The sequence below is a fragment of the Heliangelus exortis genome, chromosome 1 (genome assembly GCF_036169615.1).
Source record: "Heliangelus exortis chromosome 1, bHelExo1.hap1, whole genome shotgun sequence".
Taxonomy (NCBI): Eukaryota; Metazoa; Chordata; class Aves; order Apodiformes; family Trochilidae; genus Heliangelus; species Heliangelus exortis.
The window spans coordinates 19,506,430-19,533,801 of record NC_092422.1 but is presented as its reverse complement, the minus strand read 5'-3'; the positions used below and the strand labels follow the sequence as shown (position 1 = coordinate 19,533,801).

General features: G+C 40.3%; 1 protein-coding gene across 1 annotated transcript in view; it reads left to right on the top strand.

Annotated features, from left to right (window-relative positions):
* Nucleotides 1-27,372, top strand: part of ATP8A2 (ATPase phospholipid transporting 8A2) — a 320,485-nt gene that overhangs the window by 269,927 nt on the left and 23,186 nt on the right. Inside the window, exons 34-35 of the mRNA XM_071736211.1 lie at nt 12,347-12,435; nt 18,071-18,175. Coding sequence (XP_071592312.1) covers nt 12,347-12,435; nt 18,071-18,175 — 194 coding nt within the window. The remainder of the gene's footprint in view (nt 1-12,346; nt 12,436-18,070; nt 18,176-27,372) is intronic.

The window sequence follows — 27,372 nt, the reverse complement described above, 5'->3', positions numbered from 1 at the left end:
CACAGGTTTGGGCTTTTTATAGCACCAGAATGTTACTGTTTCTTCTATCCCATTCCTGATAAATCCTAACACTCAATTTGCTATTTTGGACTGCTGGATTAATAGGATTGCATTCTTTGGCCTTCAGCTGACTATTACTGCTATCACTTTTCTCCATGTCTATCGCTTCTCACTAAAAGACTGAATTTATGGAAAGTGGATGGAAAGTGCCTTTGCCATTCTTTCTGGTTAGTCCACGGGAGGGTGGTATCCTCTGAAACTCTTGCCTTGCTATTCACCCCTGCCCTAGACCATCTGTGAATATCTTGGTTGTTACAAATCATAGCACAGACATCTGTAGAACTCCCCTGATGATCTCTTTCCATTTAAACCACCACATTTGCAATTCTGCTGCTGGATTTGTGTTACTGAACTGGTTACTCTCCTGTTCAAGGACTTTTCCCCCTTATCCTGTGGTACTTTATTTTCTGAAGCTCTGGTAATGGACTCAGTTAAGCTGGGCCAAGCAGAATTTGGAAATCTGAATGAACAGAGTTTATCTGGTGGGGAAGTATTTCTGAGTCACACAAAGAAATTATGCAGCCACCTGTGCCCTGCCTGGAGTTTTTCTTGGGGAAAAAAAAAAGTAGGAAATGTAAAATATTGCAAATGTTTGGTCTTGTTCTACTTGAATAGGAGTGTGACCCATGCTCTGAAGTTGCTTAAATGTTCTTGAAAAATACCACTGTCATTAATAAGTGGCATTCAGTGCGATCTCTGGTTGGATGTGTACACAGGAAGGGGAGGCCACCGTTGGCCTAGGTAAACTTCAGAGTCCCTAAAGAGGGAAAACAATGGTTTTATAAATTAAAAGATTGCTGGCAAGCTTTTGATAGATGTCAGTTGTCTTTATGCAAAGACTTGAAAGACTTTGGGGGTTGCCTCAGATGTTACTGATGTGGGTTTGGAAAATCTCAATAATTCTACTACATTAATTCTAAAGTTACTGATTTTCACTTACCTTCCAGGCTTTCAGCAGGTTATCACCATCCATCTTTTTCACTAGCAAGACAAACATTTAAAAACTGCTCATTATGATACAATGCTGACATTATTTTAAAGAGTAACCGTATGGAAGTGTTTCTTTTAAAACTGAACATAATGTGGCATTGTAGGATTTCTGCACACAGAAGAAAATAAACCCAGTCAAAATAGGTCAAACTCAAGTCTTCCAGTGTGAAGAGCATATATTTTAACTGGAAGATGAGAATGAAATAGTAACTGTTACCCCAAAATGAAAACTGGTGCTGTTTATATATTTGATTGGTCGGGGTTTGGTAACAGGGCTTTGAATTCTGCTGCTGTCAGATCTAGTACTGCTGCTGTCAATCAGGTTTTTCTCTTTCTTAAAAGACTCGTGGTAAATTTATGTTGGATAGCTGCTTAGCAGGTGTTTCCTCGACGCTGCAAATGCTTTAAATGAGAACCGTGCGCCACGTCCGGAGTTCTCAGCTGAAATCACAGGGCAGCCCAACACGGGTGCTGAGGTGTTTACTCATCTGTGGCCGGGCTGCCAGCGGGGGCCAGGGGGTCCCCCCACAGCCGGGACACAGAGCAGATGTCAGGGATTAGGGGGAAGGATTCGGGGGGGGTGTTGGGCTGGTGCGTCCGCGGAAGTCATTCATTGTGGAGATGCAGGCAGGGCTGGCTGGACCTGTGCTGAGGAGTCTCGGTGGGTTTGAGTATCCGAATTAAAACCAAATGTTTTCCTGGTACCTTTTAATTACAGGGAAGGCATAAATCAATATAATGAAATAAAGTTTAAGTGCACCAAACAGCGTTCTTCCCAACACAGAAGCTGGCAATATGGGTCTCTTAAAATTGTGTGGCCTCCTGCACGGCTACAGAGAGGCTGCTGTGCCTGCCTTGCCCCCCAGCAGCCACCATGCTGCCTCCCTGGGACCAGGCCCCCAGGAGAGCCTCTTCACCTCAGGCTAACACTTGTGATTCTCTTGAGATTTTGCTGCTGTTTTATGATTAAGGAAGTGTTTCCTGTGGGACTACCTCTTGTCAGCTGTTAGGGTTGTCTCTGGCTTCCCATGTTTTGAATATCATATGCTCAGGAATCAGCCATCTGTGGAGAGACAGTGGTGGCACAAGGTGACTGAGACTGAGCAGTGCAGAAGATGTGCCATAGTACAAGGCATCCCCTACAGACATCAGATAATGCACTCATACCTTTGAGGCTTGTCAGGCATCTCAGTGGGTTGGGAAGCTAACTTTTGGCTGCAATTCATTTGTATACAAGTTCAGAGCAGGCATCTGTAGCTGTGATTTGTGATGTTACGTGGAAAAGAGAATTTATGTAAATCACTACTATATTGTGCTGCTGTTAAGGAAGATTTCAGCAAAGGGTCAAAGGAAGAAAGGAGAAATAGGCTGCATCTCCAGGGTTTGATGTGAATCATTGCAGATATACTTTGTATGTGATAATGCAAGGCACAAAGACATGGCAGTGGTATGAAATGGTTATTATGTGCTCAAGCAATGAAGTAAATTGCTCTGGGAATAGAAATTAAGGAAAAAAAGCAAAGTTTTATGAGAAAAAGTACCCATTTGTGATAAGACACCATTGATTTGAGTTGAACTGCAGTCGAGCTAAAATAACCCAGAGTCCTTAGGGACCTTGAGAGATATTATGACAATAAAGAAAACTTTGAGCTAGCTGAATTCAGAATATCCTTTAAGAACGTAATGATTGATTGAAGGTAAAATCCTAGGTGAATATGTTGTGACTGAGCTAGTAAGCTGCTCTTCCTGGAGAAACACAGCACAGGGAAGTAATGACTGTTACCTGATTCATCAACCATTGTTAGATTAAGAACAGATGAAGATCTATAAAATTGAGTTTCCAGGACACCATTTTGAAGAATGTAGAACCCTCTCTATGGAAGTCATGTACTTTCAGCTACTACTTACCCCTTTAAGAAATCAACCTGCTCATTGATCTATAGGCTATACCCCAATTTGAAAAACTGGAAAAGTTCTACTTTTGTGAGCCTCACAGTTACTACATCTGCTTTAATTCATGTTATATGGTTATCAGCCATTTTCTGGAATTCTTGAGTTATCAAGGAATCTGCAAGATGTAGGATACAGGGAGTAATCCTGTCCTGGTAAGCTTAATCTCAGATCATCTCAGGAAATAAATTAAAAACAAAATACCAAAATGCACCAAATTGGCAAATACCAAAAGGCAAAATTGTTCAGATGGTTTGGGCTGGTGGATAGATACCTATTTATGCATTCCTGAAATATTCAATAGTGTAGCTTAGTTAATATGTTTTATGTTTTCTTTTTTAATAGGTCCTCTGGAGATGGTCTATCAAAGCACAAAAATACTTAGCACAAATATGCAGTCAGTGGCAAAACAAATAGAAAAATAATAAATGCAGACTTTAAAGATGACTTTTATAAAAAGTTCGTAAAACTATAGTGGGAGATGTGAAAAGTATTATTTGATACTAATAACAAAAAGCTAACATTCAATATACTACTTAAATTGTTGTTTTAAAAAATCTGCAAAACACACCAGTGACATTGACCATTGGTACAAGTCCAGAGGAGGGACATGAAGATGATCAGAAGGCTGGGACACCTCTCCTATGAAGACAGACTGAGAGTTGGGGTTGTTCAGCCTGGAGAAGGCTCCAGAGAGATCCTATAGCAGCCTTCCAGGACATGAAGGGGCCTACAAGAAAGCTGTAGAGGGACTTTGTAAGGGCATGTAGTGGTAGGATGATGAGGAACAGTTTCAAGCTAAAAGAGGGTAGATTTAGATTAAACATTATGAAGATATTGTTTCCTGTGCAAGTGGTGAGACACCAGTGCAGGTTGCCCAGGGAAGTTGTGGGCTCCTCTCTGGAAGTGTTCAAGGCCAGGTGTGATAGGGCTTTGAGCAACCTGGTCTAGGGAAAGGTGTCCCTACCCATGGCAGAGGGTTTGGATCCCTTTTGACCCAAACCATTCTATGACCATATTTTCTGTTTTCTGATTTTTTTTTTTGTCACATACCCAAATTCATACCATGAAACCATGGCAGAGGTGAAATTAGATGAGGGTTTCTGGAAGTGACATTTTTGTTCTTAGTAGAGTACCTTTTTACTCAGGGATGCTATTTACAGAGGAGGATGCAGTATTCTTGAAACAAGTGTGCTTTATGTGAGGAAGTCTGTGCAGTTGCAGAAGCACATTTGGAAGATTTCATCACATGAAGATGGGAAATTCAAAGGTTCTGGCTCCCTGTGTAGGTGTGATTTGGCAGATTGTACAAGTACCTTGCATCTTCACTGGCAAAGAATGACTTCTGCTAAACGTGATTACTCCCTTGGCATTTTAAATTCAAAGGTAATTTCATTCTGTAAATTTATTTTTTCCCCTGCAGCTTTCATGATAAAGGCACGCTTCCTTAGTAAGGTCAGCTACTGTACAAGAGTGGTTACTATTCAGACATGCACATAAAAAGTTACAGGCACCAAACAAGAGTGGTTACATGTTGAACACTTTTTTAAAAGGAGAAACACAATGTGTAGATTCTTCTTTATATGCAGAATAGGCTTGCTCTTCCACATCCTCAAGTGTGAGTTCATCTTAAACTGAAATATAAAAGATGATATTGTGTTGCACAAGTGTCTAATTGGAGATGTCTCAGACAACTCAATCTATCTTATAATTCAGAGCACTATTGGGCTTGGGTGAGAAAAAATAATTCTGGAGTGCCATCAACAGTGTCCTCTGAATCAGTTATTTTTCAAAGGTGTTCAAGGTCCACAAGAACATGAGTTAAGGAAGGAATTACTTATATTCAGTAAATTTAATTTGTGCTAGGGGAGCTCACTCTAATATAGTGAGACATTCGTAGACATTTTCTAAACCAGGAGGAATAATTAGAGCCTGGTGTCATTTACCTAAAGGTTTACTGAGGTATTTCATCCACTTTGAGAGAGTCTTCTGTAACAAATTTTCAGTAATTTGTTAGATCCATTTACACCAAGCATTATTTTACTACTAATTTTTAACTAACAGTCTTCTCAAGATTACTTCAAAGAAACACTCATTTACACTTTTTGTTGAGGTTAATGTAATCAATAATGAAAAAGAAGTGATAGAATGCATCAAATTGCATGAAAGTTTGCACTGCTGGTGAACCATAAAATCAAATTAAAACACCATCTGATTAATTTTCTTAATTCTCTGCTATCAGATTAAAAATGGAGAGTAACATGGGCAGGCTTCTTGTTTAATTGGTAGTCTTGTATACTAATTAACTAATGAGATATAGTAATTTTTTTCTCCGGCAAAGCTGCATATATAGAATATATTTCAGTTAGCACAAAGCAGAGCTTACATCCCTTTGGGACACTTTGGCCAATGATATTTTAATTTATGTATTAAAGATTAATTTTTGTAGATTACATTAAGAAATAGAATAAAAATAAGTTGCTAACTTTCTGTATTTCTCCACTATGGAAAAACAGTCCCTAAAAAGAAAAACTAAAGGAAGTGGAAGATCTGAGGATTTCACTGTTTCTGAGGTGGTATAGCTCTATCTGTTTTCTCCAAAATCATGGCAGTGTATGTTGTGTATCATGGCAGTTGGTTTTTTGGGTTTCTTTTTCCCCCCTCTAATTTACTGATTTTTGATTTTGTAGCTTTGTATTGCCAGTTCCTGGAATTTTCTGGTTATGAGAGACCTTCCTGCAAGTGCCTGTCTTTTTTGAGTTGCCATTAGATTTTTCAGGGCTTGCTGTACTTTAGCTTGTATTTTCGTGCTTTCTTTTTTAGTCAGCAACTTCTTTAACAAAAAGCCTCTTGACTGAGACCTGTATCTCAAAATATCCTGGGCTTTACTAGGAATGCCAAATATATGGCTTTGTGATACTGTGTTGGCATTTTTCTTCTTGCTCACAGTACAGTTCCTGTTGTCCCTCCCTACATTTGTATCAGGTGCTACATTAAAGTTGCTGATAAGCTTGATGGAATCTAGTCAGTGGATAGATTTCTTACTTGACTTCCATATGGTTTTAAGTATGACTGGCAAAATAAGGGGAAAGAGGTAAAACATCTGAGTGAGGTATCTGATTTTTTTTTTTTTCTTTCCTCCTTTACTGCCCTCAAGGGGGATATGGCTGTACGAGTGGAGACTGGGAGAGGGAGGAAATAGGTTTGAGACTGGACCAATGTGTCATTGTGTTAAATCCAGCCAGCCAGTGAGATCATTGTTTTCATCTGAGTCATTTTAGAATGAAAACTCTTACATTATGGAAAACATTGCACATCTTTATTTCAGACATGGAAATATCCAGCCAACCTTTCAGAGGTAGAACTCCACTGATTTCTTCTGAGGTACTCCTTAATCCCAGTGGTATAAACAGGAGAGGAAATCAAATTCTTTTTGCCTCATTTTTAATGCTTTGCCACTAACCCAAAAGGGTTACTCTTTGGGCACATTTCCAGCCAAGATGTTTGTTGAAGAGAGAGCTGGTAAATATGTGGATCACACCTGTTGGCCCTGAATCCAGTAAATCTGTCCAGCCTGGAGTTGGCCTCAGTTAATTTAGCAGGAAAAGTTCTTAAGTACTGAGTAATGTTGAGGCTAGATTATGATCCAACATGCACAGGGGAAAACCTTGAGACTGCATTCTTGGATATTGATTATATTTCATTGGGCTCCACTAGGTTCACCCTCCATGTAATGTGGTTTAGTTGAGGGACTTGGACAGTCTGCCTAGCTTTGCAATTGGTTTGTGTGACTGTGAGCAAACCCTGTCATCTTTCTGCACTTGGGTTTTCATATGTTTGGTCATGAAGGTAGGCTTTGTAACACTTCAAGGATCTTGTATAATACAGTAATTATAACAGAATTTGTGTATTTCTGTTGACTGGGTGTAACAAATGCTGATTAATCATTTAAAATGGGAGAAAGAATACTTGGTGTTTCCTTCAGAATAATTTATGAAAAATTGATTGCTATATGATAGTGTCTTCCAGTTGTTGCCTGGCATGTGCATATAGTGTTAGTGTGGCAAGTCCTACATCTACTTAAGATCTATTCAGCCACTTGGTTGATAAGGATTTAATTTTATCCTTTCGAAGTTAAACTTCCAGGTCTTCTGAAACACAAAAACTAACCAGTGCTGACACTGAAACACTCAGTCTTAAGTGACCCAGAGGTTACACACTAAAGGAAAAGAAGCCTGAGTATTGGTCTGCAAGCAATATAAAGGAATCAGATATTTACAGGAGAGTTTGCTTAGTGATGTTATTCATAATCTGTGGTAGCTTTTTCATACATGGAATCTGTTCCTCTTTCTGCTGAAGTTAGGCTTCGGATTTACTTGTGAAATGCATTTAAAAAAACCTACAACAAATATGTCTTAGCTGTAACATCACTAAAAGTGAACAATTTCAAGATTGTTGTGTTTCAAGAGTTTGTTCAACTCTACTGAAAGTATTTCCTGGACTTCTAAAACAGCTTCTGAATCAGCTCTATTGCTGCAGATCAAATGAAAGGCAGTATTTCCCAGGAGTAAGTTTCCAGAGTAAAGCAGGAGCATTGCTGCAGTGTCCAATATTAATGCCTGACCATGCAGAATGATATATTTGTGCATACACCCTGCCATCAGATGAGGCACTGGGGCTTGAAAATAAGTGGAGTGGAATTCTTTGCCCAAACTAGCAGCACTCTGTCATGTGGGAAAATGACTGAGACCCTAGGAATGGCACCTCAGGATGGTGGGCTGAGACAGGCTTTGAAGGAGACTCTCCTCATCAGCTGAATAACAAACATGTTTCCAGGTGACTTGCCTAAGATGGAATGGGAGCAGAGTGACCATCTGGGATCTGTAGCCCTTCTCAAGTGGGGTGCTCTGAACAAGCCATTAGTCTGGAATTGATGGAGGAGAGGTATTGGCAGATGTGTCTGCCTGGTGCATCTCAGGTGCCTGCCTTAAGGTGGGGTTACCTGCCTCTTGGTGATGCACTGCTTTCTGCTTTGGTACTGAGACACTTCAGATGGAGCAGCAGGGCCAAGGGTCCTAAAGCTGCACCTGCAGCTCCAGCCACACATCTATCATCAGCTGGATCCTTTGGTATCATAGATGCCTGTATCAGTAGTATCTTAGTGATGGCAGTGAAAAATTCTTGTGTTGTTATCACATGTGAATCCCTCACAATAATCTCACAGCCATCCTCTACCTGTTTCCTCCTTTCCCAAGTGCTGCCAAAGGCAGTGTTATGCTAGCAAGTGTGTTTGGCTGATGGGGACCAAAGCAACCTGGCTGTGAGAGCTTGACTTGCAGGTTGGATTTGGATCTCTAGTGTAAAAAGCTGGAATTTAAAATTATAATTGTGCAGCTTACTGGGTCCTTATCTGTGCCCTTTGGAAAAAGCTATGATCAGGATCACATGGCACACTTCCATTAATAATGCTTGTCACACTGTAAATATAAAGCCAGCTGTTTCCATCATGATCTTAAGCTTTTGCTGTCCTTTTTTATTAGTTAGGATGCATGGATATATGAAAAAAAGAAGTAATAAAAATATTTTATTTTTCAATATATGAATTTAATTTTTTTCTCACTTTTCTTGAAATATACACAGTGATTGAGAACTTGTTTTGTTTGTCTGAATCATTTACTGGTCTCCAGTTGTTGTCTAACCATGCTTTGATAAGACTACCATAACAAGTCTGTGTCTCTGATTTTCCCACTTATGGCCTTGTTGTTCTTGAAAGCTGTTGAAAATATTGGCACCATCTGTTGGCAGAGAAGTAAAACTATGAATGATGCTTATTTACATATTAAGAAAGAGTAGTGAAATGGAGAAAAGAGTTTGAAATTTATTCCATATTGCAATAAAAGATTTATTTTTTTTTAAACAACCTACTCCTTGTTTAGTAGGCTTTTGTAGAGCATGTCCTTGACTTAAAACAATCAAGCAAAAACCAAACAAAACAGAAAAAGAGTTAACCTGGTCTTTTTAAAATACAAGCACAAAGCAGATCTTTCTAGTCTTTCTGACTGGCCAGTGCTATATATTTTTTTATTATTATTTGCAGTTCTTAAAAGAAAAGGTACTACCCACCCTTAAGCAAACCAGTTTACAGGAGGCTAAGGGTATTGGGACCTAAATTCTTTGCTCCTTAGTTTAAATAACTGGAGCTAAGTTGTTTTTTTTTTCTTCTTCCCATTCTTTCGTTTTAGCAAATATTTAGCAAATCAGTGATTTTATTGTGGCAGCCTCATCAGTGCTTAGAAAACAGTCTACTAATGGTAGTAGTTTAGGCTGTAATGTTTTCAGCAGGAGGACTTGCATTAGTCTCAAGTGGTTTTGGGGTGCCATGTGATTAATGGTTTCTGGTAGTTTGCTTTGGATGTTGTAGTCACTTATGTTTACATCAGCAGACAGAGTAAAAATTAGTTGTGTATCATGGGGCCTGTGTGATGACAGAGCTGTTCAAATTTTGATCTTGTTTAAAAAACAAACTATTTCTCCTCCTTGTGACCTTCTGGAAAAGATTTAAAATGGTGGTCGTTCCTGTTTTATATCTCTGCTTTTCTTATCTGAGGGAGATAAGTGGCAGCTGAAGGGTGGGTATGGAGATGTGATGTTTCTTTGAAGATGTATTGCAGCACTGCCTTCACTGCTGTCGTGAGTAGCTGAACAGCTGGAATGGGGCACAGCAACAGCTGTGAAGCCTGAGGAGTGGCTTTTTGGGATATATAGGTGTTCTTACCATAGCTCCTGTTCATAACCCCAGCCCTCTATCCCCCAAGTTGAACGTCACAATAATGCTCTCTGTGGATGGCCCCCAGAACATGTTAGGGGGTCTCCAGTGAACCCTTCTGCTGAGTTGCTCCCACCCTGTGTGCAGCTGGTGTAACCCAGCTGGAGAGGAGGCAGAGTTCAGAGGCAGAGCTGTGCATGCAAGAGAAACCAGTTCACTGTCGTGCAGCTTAGCAGCCATGGAACTCCTAGAGGAAACTGGAGATGAGCAGGGAAGGAACCTTCTAGATGAGCTCCATGAGGAACGGAGTAAAATCTTGGAGAGGCTTGTATGGAAAACAACTTCCAAGTAGTGAGTGCCTGACAGGGTTCAGAGGAGATGAATAGCTTTACTGTTATGGTGCGGTGTTTGGACAGAACAAAACTTCAGCAAAATGCAAAACTGTAAACAGAAAGTATTTGGCTTGGCATTTTTTTGGTGTTGAGCTTAACATACGAGATGTCCAAATTCCTAGCCATTGACTGAGAGGTCAGCATTTATAACAACAATAATAGCATTTGAATGCCTACTGAACACACACTCGGATTGTTCTGCTCTTTGAAAGTGTGTTGAGTTGCTTTCAGCTAGAAAAGCAAAAAGTGGAACTTAAAATATTTGAAGCAAAAATAGCAAAAACTGAATATAGAATACTATGAACCTTCTTTTAGCGTTTATTACCAACCACAGTCAGTGGAAGGATGGTCAGTGGAAATGCTGCTGTGATTAATTTGCTAGCACTTGCAGGGTCACAGCCAAATAAAAGCAAAGCATGAGAATAACTCTCATTATGTTTTGCCACTCTGTTATTACAGTTTGGCTCCTTGGTTAACAATGAAGTTAATTTCCCTTTTATTCCTGCATATCCTTTTTCTTAAATAAGCATAGATCAAAACTGCCTGTATGCTTCTGGTATTCTTATGTGAAAGTAGGCATGAGGGCTCACAAATAACTGAGAGCTCATTCTGGGACTGGAATGTGTTTGCTTGCAGTCTGTGTGGGTGGCAAAGTGTCCATAAATGTTTTAGCAGTCTAGTTTGCTCTTGGTTTCAGTACAAGACTTACCACTGAACTGTCAGTCCAGCAACAACATGGAAGGATTTAACATTCAAAAGTGAAAAACGCTTTTTGAAGTTCTCTCTACTTGGCAATCCAAGGGCAAGTTGCTGCTAAATATGACTGAGTTGTGAGGTGGACAACTTTAAACAAAGGCCAACACTGGGAGAAGATGCTGGATGCTGCTGGTTGATGTCCTGGCAACACAGTGTGATGAGTTTGCTCAGTTTTAAAGCTTTGCTCTAGTGAGTGGGGGAAGGTCCTTGTGTTGTGATCAATCATGTTTGTCTTACAAAGGGTGTAATTACAAATTTTGGCTTCTCACAATGTGTTTCAAAGGCTAGGAGGTATTTTGCTTGGTTCCATGTTGTGTAGCTGAACTTTTGGCCTCCCTGCCATCATCAGCAGTGCACGCAGAGAGATGTTGGTAGATACATTGTAGGTGGCATGGAAAATACTGAGAAGTAAATGTTTGGGAGAAGGGATGTGGCAGTGTCTGCAACTGGCAAGAGAGCAAAATCTGGCAAGCCACTGGAAATTCTGTTTACACCTTTCAGTGCTCGTTGTAGTTGTGTGCTGTACATGAGTCATTACAGAATAAAAAGATACTTGTTTCTAATGTATTGGAGAACTGAAATGTTTCTTACTGGAAGTGTGTGTGTATGCAAGAGGCGGTGAGACCATCTCAGGTTGTCCATGTAGCATACTTGGCCTTACCATTACTTCATCTGTGAAAGATTCTAATGCCCTAAGACAGCATTTTTGTTATTACTGCTCTATTTTAACATTGTTCCATAGCTACTTACATATGGTGGGACTCGCAGGGTTTCCAGATATCTTCGTTCTCAAATCCTACCGAACTTCAAGCTGAACTTCAAGCATTAGAACAATGAGAAAAACACAGATATAAACTTTGAGCTCTTTGTTTGTGGAAAAAAAAAAGCCATTTGTGGGGCAGGAGCTGATTTTTCTCACCCTGGGTTTCAGCCAGCAGTAGTTGAACAGGAAGTGCTCTATTTAAGTGGAATATGACTGAAACATTTTAGTGAAAAATGTTTTGTTTTGTTTTTCAAGTCAGTCTGATGCTGCTCTGAGATTTGGAACAGTGGGTAGAAAGAGAATAAGGAAAGGACACAAAAGTGCAAGCTAACTATATGGTGCACTTCAGGAGTGAAAATCTCTTTGCTTAGACCCACAAACTAATATCAGTGGATGATTTGGTCAGAGGACTTTTTAAAAAATTTCTAAGGAACTTGAGATGATAAGAAATACTCACAATGAGAAATGCCATTGCTGTTTGCTAATTGTATGACTACCTTCTGTTAAGATTGGTGAGGCTTAACACTGCCACCAAATTTCAAGATCACTCAGACAATGGATGCAGTACCTGTTTGATGCCATTACTCCACCTTTTCCTTGTAAACAACCACTTACTATGTAATGACTTGGAAATGTTCATTATTTGTTTACTGTTTGTTTTCTTTACAGGCTGGAATGGTGTTAAGATGTGGATACTTCTGGTTTGGCTTGTTTCTTGTGCCCACTGCGTGCCTTGTTAAAGACGTGGCATGGACAGCGTAAGTCCTGAACCAGTCCTCTCAGTGTTGTAGGAATTACCAGTATGCACATGGTGTCCAGTCCAGTATTGTTTGGAAGAGACCTTTGAGCAGACTGAACTGGGAGTCATTTCTCACCTGCCAATGCAACCAGCACTGTGGGGGAATGCAGTTACTGCTGAATCTGAAGGAGGCAGCCTTACCTGAGTCAAGATATATCTGAGTAAAGAATCTTACAATTATTTGTGTTGTCTACCATTTGGTTAAAGGGAAATTTAAATCAGACATTAGAGATTTCTTATTCCTAAAAGGGGGCTAATAATTAATTTGATTTGTTTAAGGTTAAGTAGAAAGTAAAAATGTGGCACTCTAATCCATACCCAGTCAATTCCTATTTGTTCCTGAGCTGCTTTGTGGGTTCTCCTTCAGCAGTGGGTCTTCCAAAACTTCCCTGGGAGACAAGCAGTACTCTGCACTCTGGTTGAAGTAAAGCCTAAATGATTCTTTCCCTACCCAGAGAGGAGAAACAACCCTTGTGAAATGCAAGCCTATGTAATACCCTTCTCTCAAAACTCAGGTTTCAAAGCATTGTAGGAGACAAGCAGTTTCAGGAATTTGATTTAGAGAGAAGCAATTTACAATCTCTACAATTGAAATTTGAATTTCAGGACTATCATTTTAATTTAGAATTCTTGGTGTTTCGTTAACTTTGCTTTTAAGTCCCTTAAGCACCAACGCTTTCATCCTTTCCTCTGCAAAGCTGTGTCACAACCAAGAAAGTTTTATTACATAGATCTATAATAACCCCATGCAAGGAGGACCCAGGGTATTCTAACTCCAGGACAAAAAGGCAGATCCTGGCTGGTGTGAAGAGGGAATATGGGTTAGCTTGTCACTTGTCACAAAAGCTTGTAGTGAAAGCATGGTAGCAGGTAACACTTCAGTCCAGGAATGAGCTGTCATTCAGCCAAGGAAGATTCTTTGAATCATAGAATCATTTAGGTTGGAAAATACCTGACATGGGTCTAAAAGGATGAATCATGTCATATGCATACATCTGAAAATCTTTTTCTCTTCCTATGGAGTTGATAGTGCAGCTAAATTGAACTGTAGGCAAAACTACCAATCAATATGTACTTCTTAAATGTTTTCCTATTTTATTCCTTATTAATTTTCATGAGCTACACTGATAAATTTAAAACTAGGTATCACAATGTAACATTTCTGTTGGGGCCAAAGAATGATTTAATAATCTAGCATACCAGAGGGTTTTTTCTTACACTAATTAAACTTCCGCAATTGAAAATTATTTTAAAATTATAGAGCTGAGGGCAAAATGTTTAAATGTATATACTTAGCTGTGTCTATGATCTGTTTTTTCAAGCTCTGGAAAAAATTCTCAGAGTTCATTTAGCATAACAGGCCCTTCTCCCGTGTCAGGCATTAGCTAAAAATACCTGCTTAGAAGTCAGTAGGACTACTTTTGTGATTAAAGCTGAATATATGCTCAACTGTTCACAGCACTGGGAATCAAAAATGTGTTTAGATGTCCAAGATGACACTTCAGTTTCTGAGATGTTTTCATGGTAGTTGGATGTCCTGAGGTTGTCCTCTGCTCTTATCAGTTCTTGGCAGAAATGACTCAAGAATTGTAAAACAGGCCAGACCAAGGCAGGTTCATCCTCAGCTATTACTCATTTCAAGCTCTGTTACTGACTCAGCTGGTTCTTTAATATTTTAGAGAAATCTAATCTTAGAGAAATATCAGCAAAATAATCCTTTCAGTGGTTCAGACCAAGAATGTACAGAGATTGTGAAGCTCTTAAGACAAATGTATATGACTGATATATTGGATATGTTCTCAACAGATTTTAAACAGGAGACTCCTATCAACATCCAGTGAAAAATCTGTTCTCTGAGCAGAACTTCTCTTTTTTTAACCCATAACTGAAAAGTCAACACCATTAACATTTTAAGTAGGATAAATGAAATGGCACAGCTATCAGCATTGCCATATGGAAGGAGTAGAGGTCTGTTTCCTTTCCAAGAGGCTTGCCATTCAAAACTTGAGCCCAAGGCCTCTGGAAATCAGCAGGCAGATTTCCACAGCAGTGGTTACACCACATTGCTGTCTATAAGTCAGCAGGATCTGACAATGAAATTCCAGTAGCACTGTCTTCTCATAGTCATGGAATTTGTCCCTTTCAGTTTCTTTTGGACATGAAGTATATGTCTGCAGAAAGAGCATCCATGTGACCAAAAAAGTACATGCGTAATTTCAGTACAAAATACTGCCAGAAAACTAAATACTGTACAGAGTTTTTGTCTGGAAGAAGGTTTAACAGGAAAGAAAAGTGGGTTTCAAAGCCATACAAATATATTTTTCTAAACTGCTGTGCTTCATCCACTATCAAAACTTGCAATATTGGAAGCAAGAGCGACTATTACATGTTCCCTTTCCCTTTGTTGCCAACACATCTCTTATCTCCCATCTGCAACTCCAAACTTTCTTACTTACTTTTTAAGTTAATCAAGGAAATACAGAAAACTCTTTAAAAAGAGAAGAAAGTTTATCATTAATACTTGTCTGAAATACTACATTTTAAATTTTGGTCCACTATCCCAAAATCAGTGGCTTAGTTTGAATTTGATTTTTGCTTTATAAAAGTCCCAGTTGTGCTACCATTGAAATGAACAGAACTTTATAAGGTGAGTGCTTCCTCACAGTGGGCACATGTCACTTCAATATGTATCACTGGTGCTAGGAAATACCAAAATAACTGAGCCACAAAGCTACGTGAGAATCATAAAAACACAGAGCGTATTGCAGCAGAATTAGGCAAGAGGGAAAGAATTTATTAATAATTGATGGTTCACTACTTAGTGTTACAGTGAAAAATTTCCTGAGCCCTCCAATCATTACCAGAATCCTCATGTACTTTTTTTAGCATGAGGGTAGAAGCATGGTGTACTTGCCAGCTCTGCACTGTAAGTAATAGAGAAGACATCAGGAGATTTTCCCATCCTTGCATACACTTCCAGTCCCTGGAGCATAAGACTCCTAAAATAGTACTGAGGATAATGAGCCAGAGTAAAGGTATCACCGTGTTTGAGAAAAGTTGTGGCCTCTCCCTGGCAGATTCCAGCCTCCTGAACCTCCTAAATATCCTCTTAGGGTAATGAAGTGAAGCCACAGACTTCTGTGGCTTGGAAGGGAACGGGCCACTCAAAATACAAAGATAGCCCTTTACCTGTTGTTATGGTCCATAATCTTAATCTCCCAGTCTGTGAGAGAAAGGTGAATTTGTCTTCATGTAATGCATCAAATTTCAGCTGTACAGGAAGACAAGAGCTTGTGTTTTGTTGAGGTCTGATCGTGCATCCAGAGCCACTTGTAAATAGAAGGTAAAAGCTAAGACTTCTACCTATATTTTTGTGTATTAAAAGTTAATAATGTGCTGTTGTAAAAACATCATAAGCTATCCAGCCCTGTTGCTAACAGTTCATGGAGTACTTTCCAGTTGACTTTAATGGGTGCAAGCCCAGACTCTGAGACAATTGTAATATTATATTTTAGTATTTGTTTTTAGAGAAACACATGGATAGTTTAGCTCATGCCCTTTTTATAAATACTTAATTACTGTCTCTTCCATGAGTGCTCTTCCAGGTGAAGAGGTGACTCAGTGCATAGCAATGATCTGTAGGCTTGCTGTCGATTTATGGATATTCAGCCATAGCAGACAGAGCCCAGATATTTAATAATTTTACACTACTAACAAAATACTGCAGTGTCCCTGATGTGTCAATGCTTGTGCTGTGCTGCACTAATTGGACTTGTTGCTTGGCCTCTGTTCTATTAAACTTGGAGTTCAATACTTACCATAAGGAAAAAGGGAAGCATTTCTCATCTCTTCAGGTGTATGGCAAGATAAACATGCAACATGAGAAAAGAGGGAATAACTCATGGATTTCTGACCAGTTTTCACATAGACAGGAACACAAAGTTCCAGACATGTTCAGTGTTCAAGTTTGCAGTAGTAGGAGTAGCCTCTTTAAAAGGTAAAACATGAGTTCAAGGTCAAAACTTCAATGTATTTACTCAAATTAGAGTGTGATAGTGAAGGCAGCTGTAAAGATAAGAATTAATAGCTCAAAGCTTTCGCATTTTTATCACAGTAGTTTTCCTTCTTCCAAGAGGAGACACATCTAATCATTAGCCTATGTTCCTAGTTATAGGAACTTGAATTTAATTAACTAATGTGCAGCTATTAGTAATCTCACATTCTTGAAACATTCTCTGTTTTAAAAATATCATTGCTACTTGGATGGATTTCTTGTATCACATTACATTGGTGTTCCCTTTCAAATAATACACCTTGGTGATTTGTTTTAAGAGGGTGCTGCTCTTCTGAGTACAATCTGTTACTCTTTACTTCCAGATTTTGCTCTGCTTCATCTTTTGTTGTTCATTTTTTCCTCTTAAATGCAGGTGTGTTTTGCAAAGTTTTCATTTCAGTTTCTCATTTTGAGACATTTGAGGCCTAATTCAGCAATGCCAAGACCAGAGGACTTGCATAACAGTATTAATAACAAGGCACTTTAATCTAAAACAGTATTAGCAAAAAAATTTTTGGTGTTTTTTTTTTTCTTATTCCCCATGAAAGGAGTAATAAGAATCACGCTTTTTAAAAATAAATGCATTTTCATTATATTTTAATTACATATACATCAGTTATTATTTTTCTGCTAGTGGTAGTTTGACATTGTTGTGCATCATTGGTTAAATATAATAGTATGTACATGTAAGATTTTTATAAAACAGGTAAAGAAATTTTTGCCATGAGTACAGTTGAAGAATGTTCTTTTAATGCCAAGGAGCAAATGGTGTTTCAGCTGACTTGGCTACAGCTTTTTTGGGGGGGCTGATTGTGCAGTCACATGCAAATCAGTATTATCTCATGGGACACTTGTCCTCCGTAAGTGACACAAAGGGGGAGACTGATCAAAAACTGCCCATTGGAAATAGATCTTCGTGTTTTGTATTATTGCATTGTACGTTCTGAGACAGAAAGGAACTCTCTGTATAGACATGTAATGTAGGTGTAATAGCACAGGAGCAGAACATGAAACTGGGGAAAAAAAGGCCCAAGTCTGTTCTTGGGGGACATGGCTGTTCAAATTTTGGTTGCATTTGTGGTACATTTGAATTCCCAAGCCGAGAAAACAGGACACAGCCAGTCTTGTTACTGTCACTCTGAAAGCTCAGTGGGGAGAGAAGTGCCTTCCTAGTCATGTGAAGCTGATAAATGAAAATAAAGGGGCTTGAATGGCAATTACTATCTGAGACTCTCCTCAGGTTTTCAGAGCAGTGCCTTGCCTAGCTCAAAAGACAGAATGGAATCATGTTTTACTGCCATGAATATTCAATGAATCCTGGCTCTTTGTCTGAACACCAGGGTCCTGGGCAGTCCCACAGCAGTGGTGTCAGGTCTCCACAGTCCCACAGCTTTGCTGCTGCTTGGTTAGATTATGCACATTGTGTTGAGCATCATGGCTCTCAGATGAGAGGTAAAATTGGAAGGTTGTAGTAAAAAAAGCAAATGTTCACATGGCTTTTTTGTTTTGTTTTTCTCTTTGTCTTTTCCTTGTGGTACAGGGCCAGGCATACTTACAATAAAACTTTGCTGGAGCAAGTTCAGGAGTTGGAGACGAAGACAAGAGAGCTGGGAAAAGCTATGCTTCGTGATAGTAATGGAAAAAGGTGGGGCAAGTCTATGCTAATGCTTAAACCAGACCCTTTTTGTCCTTTCTCCTCCCTATTTCTCATTCACCATGAAATATTCCAGATGGGGTAAGAAGTCTTCTCTCTTGTATTATTAATTTATTGTTGTTCCTTTCCATATATGTCTGTTGCCCCCACTGCAATAAGCCCTTCCAGTTTCATTTTTCCTACATTATTGCTCTGAGGCTGTGCTAGAAGCTGGTGCTCAGGCTGCTGCCTGTTACTATGTAGTGCTATTACCTGGCCACTGGACCAGACTGTTTTTGAAAAAACTTTGTTGTATGCCATCCAAAAACCAAAAAAAAACCAACAAAAAAACCCCAAACAACCTAAACAACAAAAAAAAACCCCAATCTGATAATCATATTAGGGAAAGGAACTGTCAGTTACTCAGGATACAAGTGAATTAGACTGTAGCTAAAAGGAGAACTGTCCAATCCAATGTGCCCTGCAGCTTCATTCAGTTTCACCTTAAGGTGGGGTTTTTTTATGCTTTTGATTTTTTCCACTGCATTTTACAGGCCCCTGCTTTCAGAGTTCTCAGTTTCTCGTTGTGAATCTCCCTTACATCCACACCATATGGACTTGAACATATTGCTATTGAATCTTTCCTTGCAAGGGTAGAGTATGTGTTTTGTGGGAACTTTTGTCTCTTCTGAAAGAAGCTAAAGAAAATAATAGTGAGGCTTTTGCATCCAACAGTTTCATTTACCATCTCAAAAAGTGGCTCTGCATCAGCTGGTTGAAAAAGCTGCCCAAGTTCATAAAGGTTTTAGAACTAACTCTTCTGTTCCTTACACAATATGGTACCACATGACTTGCTAAGAAACTACATGATCATTAAACTGGATTTTAGCAAACCTTATAAACTAGCAAACTGAGTGGAATGGGGCTTTTAAACGATTTTGTTCTTCTAGGGCAGGGTCATCCTTTGAGCCTTTGATGTCTATTCTAAGATAAACTAATTGCCATATTGTAGCTGCTGCTAAGCCGAGCAGATAGATTTTTTTTTTTTTTCCAGCTGAACTTGTGAGTTAATAAGCACTATTTTTAGGGGAAAATTTAAGGGAATGAGTTTACCAAGATCATAGTAAATTCAAAAGCTTTTAAAAAAATGCTTGTGTGAAGTTTAATGTGTTTATAAGATTTCTTAAGTGAACAGAGTTCACTTCTTAGAGGCCAAGATAATGTAAACTGTGTTATTGATTAGGATCACTTCAAAACACTTGCTATGTTCAGTTTTCAAGTAATTTTTCTGCTGCAGCTACAAAACACAATTTATAAATTGTGCTCACTTGCAAAAGTTAGAAACTGCACATGAAATACTTTAAAAAGGGAAAGCAAACATTGAAGCACTGATCAACAATGGCAACCTTCTATGGCCACAAATAAAACCAACAAAGATGCATGAAATCAAGCCTTTAATTAAAAATGGGCTTTGTTTGTAGAGGTCTGAGCAGTCACCTTGAAGTCAGTTGAAACCAGAGCGTTTGGTTCCAAAATCAGGTCTGTCTTTCAGGCAAGAAATATGTAACTTGGTGTTGTGAGGTACTGACTGATAGAACTGATGGATGCCAGGCCAGCAGAGAACTGGTTGTGGCTTCCAGGCACCCTGGCTCTAGTAGCATGAGCCCCATGGCTGTTGCTGTCCTATCCAGCATGTCCTATCCATCACTTCCAGGATGTGAAGTTGCATTGGTGTTGGTTTGTAGCATTTTTGTTTTCCTGCCAGTATTTAGTGCCAGTTATTGAGAGCCAGAGAGGAGAATGAGTTGGCTTTTTGCCTGTAAGTCTCTGGTTGTGGGCCTGGTTGGAACACTGTTAATAGTGAGAGAGACAGCATTTGATCTGTTTATATGTGTGTGTGTGTGTGTATCTCCAAGAACTTGATGGGATTTTTCTCTGTTTACACACTGTCCTGTCTTTCTGTAAATTTAATGGCCACATTGTAATTCATTCATATGCTGCATGTTTTCATAGCCTTTTATTTATTGCATTCTCACTGCAAATTCTTTCATCTGCCTCCCTCCTTCCATATAGCTTCACTTCATTCTCGAAACGCTTGCATGGAGATGATGTAAGGAATCCCTTCTGGCCCTCCTTCCCATTCTCCCTCCCCTTTCTTTCCATGCATTTGTTTGTTCTCCTTCCTAATTGCTCCCAGATTTTCTGGGTGGTCCATCTGTGAACTAGATAATGGTAGAGTGCCTCTGCCTGCTAGGAGCTAGTGTGCTGTGCTTGTGATGTGGCTCCTGAGTGCTCTTCAGAGTTGTTCTGTCTTTTATCTCTTTTGTTTGTCTCCTGGCTCTTTCACACCTGCTAGAAATCATGTGCTTGTCCAAAAGGAAGAGTGAAGGTGGGAAAGAGGCAGAGCAGGAACTTTCTGCGGTTAAAGCCTCTCTGGTTCATATTCTTTTTTTTTTATTATTTATTTCCTTGAAGTCAGTGAAAATGAGTGCTGAGGTGTTCCTCCCCTTCTGCATAGCATATGCAAAAGGCATATGCTATGCAGAAGGGGTGAGTAACCAGTGTCCTCATTTCTAGTGGAAGGTGAAGAGCTGCATTAAAAGTGCAATGGCTCTGTCCATCACCTCCAAGTAACAGCATTAGTTCTTGGTTGGAAGTGTTCCTGAAAGCATGTCCATTAGATACTGGTTTGTGCAGGCAGCTGTTGAAGATAAGGCTGGCTGTCATCAGGGTCTATTTTCCTGGCCCACATTGAGGATGCTATTTTTGTGCAGTGTTCTTCACAAACAAACAACAAAAATCACACCCAATTACAGATAAGAGGAAGATTTAGGGAGCTAATTGCTTTTATCATTGCATAGACCTTACACAAAATATGAGGTGCAAGGTCTTGATGTTTAGGATTAATCTGCTAAACAAAAAGCAAATCACAAAGACTGGAAAGCAGTGAGTGCATTTAGGCTTGCACAACAGGCTGCCAACAGTTTGCTGTGGGTCAGCTGAATTTCTGTAGAATGTGAACAGGGTGATAGCTGGGTTTTCACTGCAGTTGGGGAAGGAGTGTTGGACGAGCTGCATGTGCCACTTGATACCTGAATACCCTTATAGGCCTTCCCCTTGCCAGCCATTCTTAGTAGGCAAATTTTTTCAAGTTAATAAAAATTGTCCTCACTAGTGCTCTTTACATCCTTCAGAATCTTAGCCCCTTGAAACAGTTTCTAAAATAGATTTTTTTGTGTGTTGATCTTGAAAAGTGGGCACAAATTTTTGGCTCTCATGACAGGGAGAAAACAGCAAGGCAAGTGGTAGGTCAGGGAGTTTCTGGTCTGTCTAGGGAAGAGTTTCAGCACCCTGAGTGGTACAGCTGAGTCCCAAAAACCTTGCAAATAACATTAGAGTGATGCTTGAAGGTTATATCAAGTGCACAGTTTTGAGTTGTCAAGGGTCATGTTCCCATTGACCGAAAAAAAAAACTTACTTAAAACTTACCTTTCATGGGAGCTGGGATGATCACCAAATCACACCAAATCAGATGACTGCAGGAGCAAGGGGATTTAATCAGGGGAAACAAGTACCTGGAAAACTAGAACTCCAGAAATAGCTGGAGAAGCAGATGGAATATGAAGTAAGGAGCTGGTGATGGATCTTGTGCCATGTGGAAGATGAGTACCTACAATTGCCCTCCCCAGCCTGGCACCCGGTGGTGCTGAGCTGGACTCCAGCCCAGCTGGAGTGAGCAAGCAGGAAGGGAGAGGGGCTCCCTGCCACTCTCAAGTAACAAAGGGCAGGATTTAACACAAAATTTATGTGAATTTGGAGAGGTGAGAGGGACAACTCGTGTGCCAAAGCAAACAGGGACATGCGGAGACACCTGCCCAACAGACCTAATCATGTTAACATGCAAGATTTACAGAAAGAAAACAAACAAAGTTTTTCTACAGGTTTATGTTCAAAAGTGGCGTTGAGTTCAGCTGCAGAGATTTTTGTGTCTTTAAATAAATTTACAACTAAATCTTGGCTCATAAAGGGCCAAATCTTCAGTTTCTCATTCACTTTTCACTCCATCTAACCTCTCATTGAAGTCAGCGGGAGTTCAGGTGGAGTAAAACCTGATTAGGGACCAAAGCAAACTTTATTTTGGAAACCCATGTCACTTTATTGCTCCACTGCCCAACTAATGGAGAGCAAGCAAAGCTGTGCAGCACCCTTTTTGTGACAGTAGATTTCCTGTTTCAGAGGGTTTCACTGTCTCAGAATTGCCAGAAGACTCCCTTTGAAAGTAACTCTTCAGTTGTATTTCTGTTCTGTTTTTAATTGGTTGGTGACTGAGATTAAAAGATTTGATACTGAAGAACAGTGTAGCTTTCAGAGTCTACAGACTTCACAGAGGTGAAGGGCATGTCTGGAGTGCTGCAGAAAAGTGTCCACTGAAGCATTGGGAGGAATTTCTTAGAATTATTCAGAAATCTGTGAGGCTTTCTTTTACAGAGGAAGGGAAGTGACTACAGAAGTAGCAAGGTATAGCTCCCAGCAAGGGAGCACTGCAGTGTGCTTTTTGCACAGCATTTTTCAGCGTCTGGAGATGCCCACTGCCACCTCTTTCTTTCATCTCCATTTACAGTGTACCTAAAACAGAGAGTGGAGAGACTGTGAGAGTTGCTGTCTTCAACCATGAGCTCTGCTGGTGGAAATTCTTTCATTTAAGTGCTTTTCACCAGCCTAATTCTTGCTTTAGTGAAACACTCTTAACCAGCACTCGCCCTGAGAGTGAGCCATCTTATTTGTCTTAGCCTTGGATTTATTTGGTGGATGAGGGCAGATGTCTGTCTCACTTCAATAGCTTCATGGCTCAATGAATGAAGTGAGCTGACACTGGTACACATGGAGACTTCAGCACTCCACAGGTCCCTGCGGAGAGTCAAGAGGAGAATCTGGGAAACCTGACTTGGGGTTGTGACTGTTCACAGAAATGAGAGAGGCAGAGCCCTCAGCCTCATGCTGCCAGAAGCAGAAATGGTAAAACAGATTTAATTTTTCTCTTAACAAGCCCGTGAACAAGCTGAAGACCTGATCTCATGGTTTCTGAGGAAGAGGCAAGCTTTTTCATTAAGATCAAAAGAAACAATGCTTGGGGTCATTATATATCAAAGCACTTTGTGATTTTATTGGTGCATTTGAAATAACATCATATTGAATAGGAAAACTGTGCCAGTAAGACCCCTTCAGATCAGCTGGGACAATGAATCTTATCTGAAACAAACTGTTGTATTTTCAACTGGTTAAATGGCATTGGATGTTTGGAGCCAAATTCTTGTTTCATGAACGTGTGCCCAGGTAGCCAAGAAGGCCAATGGCATCCTGGCCTGTATCAGGAACAGCGTGGCCAGCAGGTCCAAGGAAGTGATTCTGCCCCTGTACTCAGCCCTGGTGAGGCCACACCTCGAGTCCTGTGTCCAGTTCTGAGCCCCTCAGATCAGGAAGGAGATTGAGGTCCTGGAGCAGGTCCAAAGGAGGGCAACCAGGCTGGTGAAAGGACTCGAGCACAGATCCTATGAGGAGAGGCTGAGGGAGCTGGGGCTGTTCAGCCTGGAGAAGAGGAGGCTCAGAGGAGACCTCATCACTCTCTACAACTCCCTGAAAGGAGGTTGGAGCCAGGTGGGGGTTGGTCTCTTTTCCCAGGCAACTCTCAGCAAGACAAGAGGGCACGGTCTCAAGTTGTGCCGGGGGAGGTTTAGGTTGGACATTAGAAAGAATTTCTTTACTGAGAGGGTGATCAAGCATTGGAATGGGCTGCCCCGGGAAGTGGTGGATTCTCCATCCCTGGAGATATTTAAAAAGAGACTGGATGTGGCACTCAGTGCCATGGTCTGGTAACTGCAGCGGGAGTGGATCAAGGGTTGGACTTGATGATCTCTGAGGTCCCTTCCCACCCAGCCAATTCTATGATTCTATGATTCTGTGACTTGAGTGTATTTTACTGAGGATATGCATGACTGTGATCTGAATCCGGCCCATCCAGTGCAGCTGAGCATGAAATGAGGTTGAAGAGGCGAGAAGTGTATTTTGGTTTTGAGGTTTCAGAGTCTTGTTATCATTTTTTCCAGATGTTCTTCGCACTATTTCTTGGAAGGAAAGGCAAGATTTCTCTACCAGCATATACAGCAGAATGATTGGCATATTTATGATTTTTCCTTGCAGCTTTTTCTAGTAAAAAGATATTAGACTCATTTTACTAGCAAAAAGCACATTACATTTTATCTTTTTTTTTAATTGTTTGATTCCATATGGTAAACATTTGTATATGGTAGGTGGAAAATGCAGAATTTTGTTTTATTTGTACACTTGTCCTTTCTCTTTTCCTTCTGTCTCATATCAGTAAGGAATCATCACATTATTTCCTCATTTTAATATGCACTGTTAATTTCTGGTATTGCTAACTCCTGTGTGTGAGGCACTTGAAGTCACTAGGTTTGATTCTGCTCCAAGTTGAACAGTGAGGAGGCTGTGAAGCAAAGGTGGGAAGGCAGAGATGGTTTCAAAAGCTGTGTGGAGGAGTGAGGGGGGAGTTCCCATGCTCCTGCCAGCACTGGGGACCCAAGTGCCCAGCTGCTACTGGAAACCAGTTGGAGCTGCCATGCCCTTTTTCCAGTGCAGTTAACTACTTCACATCCTGATTGTGCCTATCATGTAACCTGGAGGGAGATGCAGTGCACATATAGGGTTAAAACCTGGTGACCTGGAGAAGGATTTAGAGCTGTGATCAAATCTGTTAGTAAAGTCAAAGTTGATATCTGGTACAGTATTAGCACAAAGGCCAAAATGAAGCTGTAAATTGAAAGCAAAGATTAGGAAAAAGAGAACAAGATGAGAATTAAAACTGATTAAGGGGCCAATCTCTGGTGCCTAATCCTGAGCTACTGGGCTGGGCACCAGGGATCTCCACAGGGGAGAGAAGAAGAAATCTTCCCTCCAGGCTGCACAGCAGGAGAACTGCTCCATAACAACTGTTCCAGCCTAATGGGTTCAGCCTTGGCTCCTCCACTGGGTAACCCAGTCTGGGAAGGGAGGCAGGAGAGCCTGCATTTACACCCTGATTCCTGGCTAATAAGGAAGTAGTAAGTTTTATGTAACAAGGACAAGAAAATGGAAGTTGTACTAGGTATTAAATTTTTAGTGGACAATTAGAAAATAATAAAAAGCTTAAAGCAATTTGTTTTTTTGCAGATCAACCAAATGTGCTTTGCTTTAAGTTGTATCCAGATGCTTTTGAAGTTCATCAATTTTTTGTTCTTGCCCTGAGTTGTTCTCTTAGCTATTTTTTTCCTCTAAAGAAGATAAAGAAAAAACCCAATATGAGTTTTGAGTTCTGAACACAATAAGTCCCTTTCACTTTTATCAAAGTGTGTAAGACTTTTTTTAAAAAACAGGAAGGGATTTAAGGAAAAAAAAAAGCAAACTGAAAAACATCAACAGACCAAGCATGGAAAATTTCAACCTCCAAGGTGACTTAATTCTGAAAAAATGAGTGAGTAGGAAAAGAATGTTACAATTGCAACTGTATTTCCACCTTATCTGTAGAGGATACAACCAAGCACCCACTAGAGTAAGTGCAAAGTGAGGCACTTATGGACAAGAAGTAAACAGCACTGATACCAAAAAGAGGATAGTTGAAAGGCAGGAAGCCACACTTAGCCTTTTTTGCTTCTCAGACGTTTAAATTGAGTCAATTCCCACATTTTAGAAAGGCTGAATGCAAAACAGGGCAGCTTCAACTCTGTGTCAAGTTTCTTGGGTTTGGGACAGCTGACAATGATGCCTGCCCCCTCCATGTAGTGAAAGACATAAACACACACTTAATGTTTGCAGTCCTTAGAAATGGAAGGAACTCTAAGCAGAGAGGGATCTCATTATTTTCTTGGAATTGTTTCTTTTCAAAGAGGCATGTGATGTTTAGTGTCTGCCTTTTTAGATCATGTTTTTAAAAGGTGCATAGTAATACTGTCTTCTGTTCAAAGTAGTAGTCTTGGAAAGAAGTTTAGGAATAATAGCCTCAAAAATGAAGGTTCAAATGGATTGTCCAAGTGATTTTAGGAGTCAAAGGAGGGATCTGTTTGGCTTTTCTGCCTTGTTAATGCCATAAGAAAATGTAAATCATCCTTCTGTGTCACCAGAAGGAGGTTTGTCCTGTTTAACTTTAAGGACTTTAAATAACTTAAATAACTTTAAGGAGCAACTTGAAGAGGATTTTGTGAAATTAAAGTGGAGAATTTGATCCCAGAACCCTACACCCAGTCCAGGTGATGCACACAGGGCTGTCTGAAGCTCAGGACATGCCTTGGCCTGTCTTCTGTTCCAGGATGGTTCTGCCACTCACAAGGTGAGGCAGCAACATGGGGAGCCCTGCGTGCATCTCATGTGGGACTCGCTGCTGAATGCCAGCTTCAGGCTTCTCCTTCATGCTGGGGCCTTGCATTCAAACCTCTGAGGCATTAAAGGGAAAGGAAAGCTGCTGTTTTGGTGAGGGAACATACTCTCAGGTCAAATCACAAGCTGTAAGAACAGTGTTTTTCCAGGTGATTGATGAGTGTCATAGATCCCCATGGCTGCAGGGTTGGCTTGAGAGTTTCCCAGACCATTTCTTAACAGTTGTGGTCATACTGGTCCATCTTTGCCCTGTCTCCTCAGTGGGTCCCTGTGATAAACAAGCTGAAGGAAATGGGATGGTGTGGGGAGCACTGTCAGGTCCTCCTATTGACTGGTAAGGGCAGGATCTGCTTTAGCCATCAATCACCACAAAGGATGTCCCTGGAGCTGCTGCTGAAGTTGTGTGGCCCTCAACCTCTTCACATCCAGCCAGAATAAACTACTTGGAGCTCTGTGTGAGCTGAGCTCAGTACCATGTGTTGCAAGTCTGGAGAGCTCACCATTGCATGGCTGCTTTAAGTATGCTCCAAGCCAGTCTTGCAGGGCCACTTATTTGCATACATTCAATGATTTACAGAGACAAAATTGTCTGGATAATGTCAAATGTAACTCTTAAATAGGGTAAGTTCCTTAAATAGTTGCCTCCCATCTAGGGAAAGGTTGTTTTCCCCTGTGGCTCTAACAAGTACTTGCAAAGCAGCTGGAGGGGAGCTGCTGCATCAGCAAGATGCCCTGGAGATGTTACACCAGGGCAGGTCATAAGGCCTCCAGCTTCCCAGGAGACT